At 54.2% G+C, this 10,509-nt stretch overlaps 1 protein-coding gene across 2 annotated transcripts in view; it reads right to left on the reverse strand.

The window, feature by feature from the left end:
• Nucleotides 1-5,261, reverse strand: part of LOC105485242 (transmembrane protein 255B) — a 45,368-nt gene extending 40,107 nt beyond the window's left edge. For both annotated transcript variants that reach the window (XM_071080974.1, XM_011747478.3), the window contains exons 1-2: nt 5,158-5,261; nt 430-572 (exon numbers count right to left, since the gene is read on the reverse strand). In XM_071080974.1, coding sequence (XP_070937075.1) covers nt 430-572; nt 5,158-5,203 — 189 coding nt within the window. In that variant the 5' untranslated portion in view covers nt 5,204-5,261. The remainder of the gene's footprint in view (nt 1-429; nt 573-5,157) is intronic.
• Between the last annotated feature and the right edge of the window lie 5,248 nt (nt 5,262-10,509).

Consider the following 10,509-nt stretch of genomic DNA (forward strand, 5'->3'; position numbering starts at 1 on the left):
CTGGTCCCTCAGGGTAAAATTCTTCCGGGACGCTGGGGGAGGCTCTGACCAGCCTTTTCGGACATCCTGGGCTCCCAGCCCCTCCTCCACCTTGGACATTTCCCGTCGCAGGGCTCTGGCCCCCCTCCCACGCCCTGGTCACCCTGTGACCGCATCAGGCCAACCCGGACAATGGAGGGCACCTGGCCCTATTTTACGGTCAGCTTGGACCTCAACCCGAATCCCCCTCTGCCTTGGACCCGCCACCGTCCCAGGTCCTGGGGATCGGGATGTGCACGTCTGTGGGGGCCGTAACCCTGCCGACCACAAGCCCCGATCGAAGCCTCCCCACCTTCAGCCCCAGCCCTGTGAGCTGGCATGGGCCCACCCTGAGCCAGCCACACACCACCCTGCCCTCCCCGGCCCAGGCCGCCCGCTCAGCGCACTCACGATGACCCCTGGGTAGTAGCCGCCCACGGCCACGTTCTCTGTCCTGGTGGTGGCAGCCAGCCCGACGGTCACTATGAGGACAGACACCAGCAGCAGAGACCCCACAAACCACAGCGACGTCTTCTTCCTCCTCGAAAGCCCTTCTGTGGGGAGGAAGGCGAGGACCTGTCAGTGAGGGCTCAGGCTCGGGTGGGTGTCAGCCCGGCAGGCTCTGGGCCGTGCTCTGTTGCCCGGGGGGTCCTGGGATGCACTATCCCCACCTGCCTCCCGGCCCACCTCGGGGACCACCCCCAACTTCCATTAGATAACAGAATAAAATCTCTGGATCTTAAGCCACTATACTGGAATTTGCGGCCAGAACTCAAGAAAGCAAACTCGAAAGGACTCCTTCCCACTGGCTGCCTCTTCCTCCATCTGACTTTCTCCCCTTGGTGTCCCCAGGAGGACGGGAGCATCTTTTGTTTACTGTTTTATCATCACCACTGGCTTGCGGACACACCCTCTCTACCCGCCTATCACAGCCGCACTCAGAGGGGGAGGGGGCTGCCGCCAGGGGAGGGGCAGGGAGAGAGGAACAGCACCCAGCAGCCGTCCAGCTGGGCCATCTGTTTTGCTTTGTTTTATTTTCTGAAAACTAAATCATCTTGATCCCTGTGTGACTCCAAACAAAACAGGGGATTTTTTAAAACCATGGTAAATTCTTCCTACTCCAAGATTTTGAAAATCAACATTTGTGTGTGTGCACATGTGTGAGTGCATGTGTGCAGGGAAAGCAGACAGCACACTGGAGAGCCGCCGGCAGCGAGGACGGCCACGCAGACATTGTCCACACCCTAGAAGGTCCACGTCCGAAGATTTACACTTCTGCAATCCCATCAGCAGAGCTCAATGGCAAGGCAAGGTTATCACGCCCAAGGAAGGGACTGTTACGTCCTCAGAAATGAGTTTCGCAAAACTGTAAATCAATGTGCAGATGCAGAATCGCTCTGCTGATCTGAGAGAGCCGTTTTTATCCAGCTGACCCAGCAAGGGCGAGGCCTGGGGCACGGCCTTCCTTCCAGGCCCTCTCGGACTCAGCACAGCCCCCGGCACAGTCACCCTGCCTGCCCCTTGACCCTTGCAAAGTTACACCTGTCCCAAGAATCTCATCCCAAATCGCTTTTTACCTTACACCTTGGAGGGGACCAGATCACTCCATTCGCTAACGTAATAAACCATTGGCTCCCACCAGCCAGCCAGGCTGCCCCCATCTCGGACCCACTGCACTGAGGTGGCCAGTGGCACTGTCCTTGGTGTTACCCTCCAGGCCGCAGGCCAGCATTCTCAGGCTCTCCCTGGTCGCCCCATCTCCTGCCTCCTTAGAGAAAGGCTTGTTCCAGCATCCACGGGGCCTGTGCACCTGCTGTCTCCCAGCCAGACACTCCCAGCACTCTTAAATGTTGCTGCACAGACACACTGAGCACAGTAGCTCCACTCACCCCTGTGCTCTCCACAGTCACCCCCTCTCCCCTGCCCCTGCAGAGTGTCCCCGAGTGTGAGAAGCAGAGGGGACGTCAGACAGAGGCACACGCTGCAGGCATTGGAAAAGGCCAAGTTCCATGGAGAAGACTTAGGCAGGGCTGGGGACAGGGCGCTCTGGATGCATCGTCCACAGGCAGTGGGTGGAGGGCAGAGCCTTCCCTGGGGGGCCCGGTGGTGGCACAGTGCACCCCTCAGCCCAGCACCACCGGTGTGGAGTGAGGCCCTCCTTCTGAAAGCCACTCTACTGAGACACTAGAGGCTGCAGCCAGGTGCAGTCCAGGGAGCAATTCCCACACCCAGCCTCAGGAACACATGCGGTGTGGGGTCCCTGCAGCCAGGGCCATGCCTGCGCCCCCCAGGTCCCCAAGGCGGTTTCTGCAGGGGTCATGCTGAATAAGCCTACGGGGTGACAAGCAGGTGGGCGTAGGGGTGGGCACAGCTCCAGGAGCCCCAAGGCCATGCTGGTGGCCCAGGACCTGGCGCCTACACTTCCGTCATCCAGTGTCTGTTACAGTGATGCTCCCCTGGTCCCACCCCATGCCCCTGTGAGCAATGGTTCTGAATCATCTCATTCAATTACACAATGGTAATATTTTGACTCCGGATATAATAGAAATAACAAAAAGACTCCCAACCTTAAATACATTTTATAAATACATGACACAGCATAAAAATGAGACAAAAAAATAAACTCAAGAAAAGAAGGTGGATATCTTTATAATTACCATGAGAGAGAAGCATTTTAAGGTCAGATTTCATCAGAAAGGGGCTTTCACTTAGGAGAAAGATAACTAAAATCACCTGAATAATTTCCTTGCCGTTCCCGTCCCGTTAGCGGAAATACTATTACGTGCACTGTGAAAATTAAAATGCTCCTAAGTGCCCCAACTATTAACTAAAGTATCTGCCCACAGTTTTCTATTGCAGAGGCAGCTTACAGGGACCGGACCCAAACCATTCTGGGTCTGTCCAGGCCCACTGTGTGGTCTTGGGTGGCCGTTTAATCTCTCTGAGCTTGGGAGAAGAGAGCCCTGTGAGAGCCGAGAGCTCTGTCTCTCGTTTGTCGCCAGTCCCCGGGGCTCAGATGAGGACATAGACACATCTCCTGGTACGGAATGAATGAAGGCCCTTCAGTCTCCTGATTTGTAGGATGGAGGAAATCATGAGAAGCACCTGCTTACCCACCTCTTGAGATTGTGATAAGCGTCCAGAGAGACATGACACATGGGCTCTCATGTATAGGTTTTCATAAATGCAATGCACATGCTAATCATCCGGGTAGTGTTAACTTTAAGATGGCATAGCAGTTATTCTTAACCAGCATTTCTCCCACTGGAGTTGCAAGGAGGAGTTCTGAGATGTGAAGCTAAATGGGCCAACAGCTACCTCTCCGCTATTGTGTGCGCTGATTTTTCTAACTCTAGTCTTCCCCAGGTGCAGCCCATCTAGGATATCCCAGAATATCACCTGTCACTCCCCACCAGCCCCCAGTTCTCCCACCCAACCTGCTCTCCCCTTCCTGGCTCCCACCCCAGCCTTAGCTGGAGGAGCTGAGCCACAGGAGCCTGTGCCCACGCCTGGTTCTGCCTGGAAGACACGCGAGGCTGGAGGTCAGGCTCTCCCTTCCCCTCAGACCCACTTCCTCCACTCCACAGAGCCAGGAAGGGGAATGTCACAAAGCATGGGAGGTGGCACTGCTCGGAAGGGTTCCAAGATCTGGCCTTCCTGCCAGCAGGGCCTGGAACGCCCAAAAAGAAGAGTGAGTTCCATTTAATCATGTGGGGACACCAGTCATGGTGTCCAAGTAATAATCCCAGGTAAAACTGTAATCACCCAGCCATCAATTTCTCTTTTGTCCTGATTTTACACATGCCCAGGGTAGTGAACAAAGAAGGGCAAAGCGGAAAAAACCATAATCCACCCCCAGATACCTCAAAGCAGAAAGGCCATAACCCACCCCCAGATACCCCAAAGCAGAAAGGCCATAACCCACCCCCAGACACACCAATACTTCATACATTTTAGCAAAAGACCAGCTCCAAACAAAAAGACCCACAACCCTACCCCAGATACACCAATGTTTCATATACTAAAAAGACCGGCTCCAAGTATTACGTTTTCAGGTTTCAAGTTCTTTGTCAGAAGAAAATCTAAGTCAAATGCTATTTTTAAACCTTCAAGGCATTCTAATATAATAACGATAAAACTAGTTAATAAATAATAATAAAGAGTTATCATTAGGATACACTAATAGTCGAACCCACATTAACACGTTTGACCACAGAGCATTTTGCTTTAGAGAGTGGGAGGAACATAGTGGTTTCTTTCAGAAAGAAGCCAAATTCTTTGATTATTTTAAACAACAGTAACTCGTCCGGTTTTTAGAAACTTCCCAAAGATGCCCCAGTAAAAGGGTTGTGAGGTTAATCCCCAGCGGTTTGTGTTGGATTATTTCTGAGGCAGCGGCAGAGCCCCCGAGACTCCACGCCATCCCTCCCTGCAGCCGTCAGAGCTTCCCTTTCTAGGGAACTCTGTGTCTCTCGTTTTGAAATCCGCGCAGCCCTCTGCCCGTCAGGAAAACGCCCGCATCGTTCCAGTGCCGGCCACTTCCCAGCGCAGCCCCCGAGCCCGGCCTGCGAACTTGCGGACACGCAACAGGTTTCCTGTTTTCCCAGCCCGCGCCGGGCTCCACAGCTGCAGCGGGCGTGATCTGGGAAGTGGAAGGACCGGAGGTTCCGTGAACACACACTGGGGAGAAGCACGAGAGGGGGCGCCTGAAACCAGGCAACACGGTCCGGTTCCGCGAGCGCCTCTGCACGTTCCCAGGCTCTTCGAAAGGAAGCGTCCCCGGAAAACGGTGTAGGTTGGAACGCACGGGAGGGGTGGGGAAGGAGCGCACTTTGGGGCGCCTGTTCTTCATCATGAAACAGAACAGGAGAGAGGCGAAGAGGAACGGACAGAGTCAGAGAAAGGCAAAGGCGGAGGAGGCAGAGGGAGAGAGAACGAGGGACTGAGGAATGCACGACGCCCTACCCCGTGCGAAGTGCAAAGTGTTGCAAAGACAGAGCTCGAAGGAGGCGGAGGGCCCAGGCCCCGGGCGCGTCTCTGCACAGGTTCCGCCCGGGCCGGCCGGGGACCTGCGCTCCCAGCCCCGGGGTCCCCACGCTCCCCCGCAGGAGCCGAGAGACGCCCCAGCCCCGCGCTCACCTGCGGCGTCCAGCAGGCCCGGGGGCCCGGGCACCGGCGGCTGCATCCCGAGGCCCCACCCGGCTCTCCCGGGGCCACAGCCCGGTCCTGCCGCCAGGAGCCGCCCTCGCGGCGCCGCCCCTTCCCGCCCCCTGCGCCTCCCCGCGCTCCGCCCGCCTTGCGCCCTTCCTCGCCCTCCTCTCCCTCTCGCCCGTTTCTTCTCCTCCCTCCCCCGCTGCCCCCGCTCCCCCTTCTCCGCTCCACCGCCTCCAGCCGCCGCCTGGTTTGTGGACATCAGGACGCCGCGGCCGGGAGTGGAAGCCAGACCCCAGATGGAAGGTGCCTGGAGAGGACCCTGCGGACGCGCGTGGGAGCCCGGCCTGGGACGGTGACCCCGGGCCTCCCGCCGCTGGCGCCACGCTCAGCCCTTGGCAGTGCCTCTGGGTGGGTCACCACGGGTTCGCCTCCCCACTGGCCGGTGACGGAGCTCCTCGGGGCCGCAGGGCCAGCCAGCCCTGGATCTCTGTTCAGAGGGTGGCACAGAGTGCTACAACCCAGTCTGCGAGGAACCAGTAAACGAGGAACACACGCATCCGGCACCTCATCAGCAGCCCCGAGGCAGGGCTGACCGGCCTCTCCAAGGCCTGCGTTTCTGTGTCCACAGCACTGAAGTTGTTCTGAGTAAAATCTGCGGCTGGAAAGAAGGGCAAGGAAACACGGGGCCGGAAAGGGTTCCTCGTACGGCAGCAGGAAAAAAATAAAGATCCTTCTAAATGTATTTTTAACATCTTTATGTCAAGGACATCAGCGGTCCCTTCACAAAAGAAGATGCTTTAACGACCAATAAACTCAGCCCCTGGAATTAGGGGAACGCTGTGGGAACAAGAGGATGCGTTCCACCCTCATCCTATCGGAAAACCCCGAGGATCAAACAACTTAAAGAGTGTTAATGAAAACGTGGGAATCTGCATTCGCCGCTGGGATCACGCGTGGTGCCGCCACTTTGAAAGCAACCTTTAGGAGAACTGAAGCCGTAGAGGACAAGCCAGCAATGTTTTCTTTCTAGATATGCCCAGGAACACAAACACAGATCTGCTCCTTAGAGCCGGGAGCCGTGGTTCTCAACCCTAGCTGTCGTTAAAGTCATTAGGAATGTCTTTAAAAGAAAACAAATTACTGCGGCCCTGAACCCAGACCAGATCAACTGAACCAGAATTTCGGGAAACAAACTAATAGCTCAGAACTCCCTAGTCATTCTAATAGGCCATCCACTGTGAGAGAGAAACTGCCGCAGGAAGTATGCGTGTACAAGAAGACGCGTAGGGAATATTCCTCACAACGCTGTGTGTCCAAAGCACCTGACACACCCTGAATATCCAACACGGGGAGAAGCGATAAAGAAATGGGCACATACAGCGAAATACCACATGGCAGTTAAAATAAATGAGAACTACATGGATTAATGAGAATAAATGCCAAAAACAGAACGAGGAGCAAAAATGCAAGTGCACAGTACAACACAGCGAGTACGGCAGCCAGTATGGTACCATTTATATAAAGCTTTAAACCATGAAAATTAACACTATTCACCCATTGAGCCTCTCAAGATATACTAAACATCCACAATATACCAGACACTGTTCCAGGTACTTGGGATGTATCAATGAGCAAGACAGACAAGGATCCTGGTGGGGAAGAGAGGCCATTAATAATAATACAATAAACAAGAAAAATGCACAGCATGTCAGAGGGCAACACATGCTATGGAATACACACACACATACACATACACACATGCATACATACACACATGCATACATACACACATGCATACACGTGTGCACAGATACATATGCATACATGCATGTATACACATGCATACATGCATGCACACACACACACTTATACATACACGCATGCATATGTACACACATGTATATATACACATATGCAGACACACATGTATACATACATGTGCATATGCACACGCATACACATGCACACTTATACATGCACACATACACATACACACATGCACACTTATACATGCACACATACACACTTACACACCTACATACATACATACACAGCCAGGTAATGCAGGCCACAGAAAAAGGAAAGAGGGATAAAGAAACAAAATAGAAAGTATAGTGTGGGAGTGGGAGTGAGCTGTGGTTTTTAAGTAGTGAAAAGAGAGCTTGTTGAGAGGTGCTGTTGAAGATCAAGCTTGAGGGCATGGAGGTGGTTGCTCAAACAGACATCTGGGGCAGAGGGTCTGGGAAAAAGGAACCTCTGTGCAAAGGCCCTGGGTTGGAGCCGTCCAGGCCTAGAGGGAGCAGCAAGGAGACAAGGGTGCCAGAGGTTTGTGGGGACCAGGTGGAGGACATTGGGGTGAGCTGCAGGGCCTCTGGCTTTTGCTCCAAGTGATGTGGGGGTTCTTGGAGGGTCCTACACATAGGATTACTGGAGAGTAGTTGTAGGGTAGCAGAATGGAAGCTGAGAAACTGGTTATAGGATATTATGAAGCAGTAGGAGGTGATTACACGGACACCATGAGTCTCGTGTGTGCAGATACACGGACACCATGAGTCTTGTGTGCAGACACACGGACACCTTTAGAACTATGTCTCGGGGCTTAAACTCTATTTGTGAAAACTTCTTTCTTTAAAAAAGTCAAAAGACTTGGAAAAAAGGGGAAGTGTTGAGATATCATTAAGGCTAGACGGTGTGGACAGGGTTGTTATATTATTCTCTATACTTTTCTGGATGTTTAAAGTAGATGATTACTTTTTTGTAACTTTTTACTTTTGTGTATTTTCAAACCTAAAGGTGGGTTGCAGGGATAGTGCAAGGAGCTCCTGTGCAGCCTCTACTCGGGTGCACCTTTGTTGCAGCCTCTGCCCGGGTGTGCTTTTGTTGCAGTCTGTCACTTTTTTTTTTTTTTTTTTTTTGAGACGGAGTCTGGCTCTGTCACCCAGGCTGGAGTGCAGTGGCCGGATCTCAGCTCACTGCAAGCTCCGCCTCCCGGATTCACGCCATTCTCCGGCCTCAGCCTCCCGAGTAGCTGGGACTACAGGCGCCCGCCACCGCACCCGGCTAGTTTTTTTTTTGTATTTTTAGTAGAGACGGGGTTTCACTGTGTTAGCCAGGATGGTCTCGATCTCCTGACCTCGTGATCCGCCCGCCTCGGCCTCCCAAAGTGCTGGGATTACAGGCTTGAGCCACCGCGCCCGGCCCACTTTTTTGTTTTTTGAGGCATGCTCTGGCTCTGTGGCCCAGGCTGGAGTGCAGTGGCGTGATCATAGCTCACTGCGGACTCCACCTCCCAGGCTCAAGCGATCCTCTCACCTCAGCCTCCCAAGTAGCTGGGACCACAGGCGTGTGCCGCAACACCCAGCTAAGGTTTATACTTTTTGCAGAGATGGGGTTTCCTCATGTTGCCCAGGCTGGTGTCAAACCCCTGGGCTCAAGTGATCCGCCTGTCTTGGCCTCCCGAAGTGCTAGCATTACAGGCGAAAGCCACCATGCTCGGCCACAGTCTGTTACATTTTAAAAATTAAATGAACCAAAGGAAAAGAAAAGGAGGAAAGAGGGCGTCTGCTCGGCTCTGCAGGCCAAGTCCCACCCTGAGCCGCCGGGATGCCCAGCCTCTTCCATCCCTGAGAGCAGCCCAGGGATTTCCAGGCTTGTCTCATTCCACCAGGCCCAGGGAGTGCCTTTTTAAAGAGGAGAAAAAGCGCCTGCCAGGCGTGGGGAATGTGCAGGGGCAGATTGGAGCACAGCCAAGTCAGAACTTCTTCGGGGGCTCCCTGAGCAGGCCCCACCTGCCTCCTCTCCCCAGGTCTGCACCTCGGAAGTGGCTGGAACCCACAGCCAGCACCTGTCCTTCCTGCCAGCGCCACCTTCCTCCTCTGCTCGCTCAGAGATACTGGGGGCCCCCATGACTGGTTCATTCTCCCCTCACCCCTAACTCTCCGCAGTCCTCAGATCTCTAACCCATTCCTGCAACATCCAGTGAGGTGGGGAAGCAACAGCACTGGCTCTGAGGGCCAGGGTCAGGGCCAGGGGCTGGCTCCCACACTGTCCTGTCCTGAGCACTGTCCAGGCCCAGAGCAGGGCTAGGCTTGGCGCTGGGCTATGGAAGGACAGGAGCGATCACTGCCATGGGGCCCTGATGGAGCTCAGAGGCCGGTGGAGAAGAGACAGAAAGACTCAGCCCTCCCAGGTGACACCACCGTGTTAAGCTCAGTGCTGAGAGGCAGCGGGAGATGTCGCAGGGAGGGCTCCCGCGAGGAGCGACGCAGAGCTAAGAGCTGGAGGGCAGGGAGCCAGGCCACTCCGGCCCTTCCTGGAGGATCGGATGAATCTGTTATCTCTGAGCAAGCTCCAGGAAACAAGAGACAGGCCAAGTGCCGGCTTGATGGGGCAGTGGATGGGGTTGCCCAAGATACGCTGCGACCTATGGGCGTTGGGAAGGTGTTCAGACTTGGGAGGAGTCCAGGAGACAGAAGTCATAAGATTGTCAGTCTTTACAGTGGGACAGGTCCTTGGAGGTCGTTCTGGTTCCTATGACAGTGGGACAAATGAACCCATAATTCAGCGGCTTAAAAAAACACATTTATTTAGTTGAAGTTGAAATTTGGGCAAGGCTTGGAGTGGACACCCTGCCTCTGCTCCACTCACGGTTAGCTAGGGTGGCTCCCAGGACTGGCACGTGGCTGACTGTGGCTGTGGCTGACTGTGGCTGTGCCTGTGACTTCTCCAGGTGACGTGGGCTTCCTCACAACATGGGGGCTGGGCTCCCAGGAACGTCAAACAGGAGAGAAACCCAGGTGGAGTCTGTGGCACCTTCCGCAACCCAGCCTCAGCTTCACGCTGTGTCAGCTCAGCAGCCCTGTGAGGAAATTCAAAGGAAGAAGGAAGAGGCTCTCCCTGTGTGCGGGAAGTGGAAAGCTGATGTGGTCGTTTGGGGAAAATCGAATTTGCCACAGGGATCACTGTGTCAGGACAGGACCCTCACTACAGGGAGGCTGGAAGGTGAACAAAGCGATAACCAAAGATAAAGAACCTTTCCTCTTACTTCAGCAGATATTTAGCAGCTGTTTGGGCAGCGTGGAGCGGGAACTGCTGTAGTCTCCCTAGACCACGGGTAACGAGGGGTGGCGTGGAGGAGGCAGCCGCACCAGGCAGGAAGATCGTCCTGGGAGCCGAGATGTGTGCATCGGAGGCACCCGGAGAGAATAGAAGCTGCCAGAAAAATGCAAGGAAACCCAGAAACTCAGAGAGCACAAACGAATCAGTTTTTATTGTGTGAATTTTCACTAAATATCCTACAATGAATATTCGTCATAAGAAAAACAGTCATTTTTAATG

The sequence above is a fragment of the Macaca nemestrina genome, chromosome 16 (assembly GCF_043159975.1).
Source record: "Macaca nemestrina isolate mMacNem1 chromosome 16, mMacNem.hap1, whole genome shotgun sequence".
Taxonomy (NCBI): domain Eukaryota; kingdom Metazoa; phylum Chordata; class Mammalia; order Primates; family Cercopithecidae; genus Macaca; species Macaca nemestrina.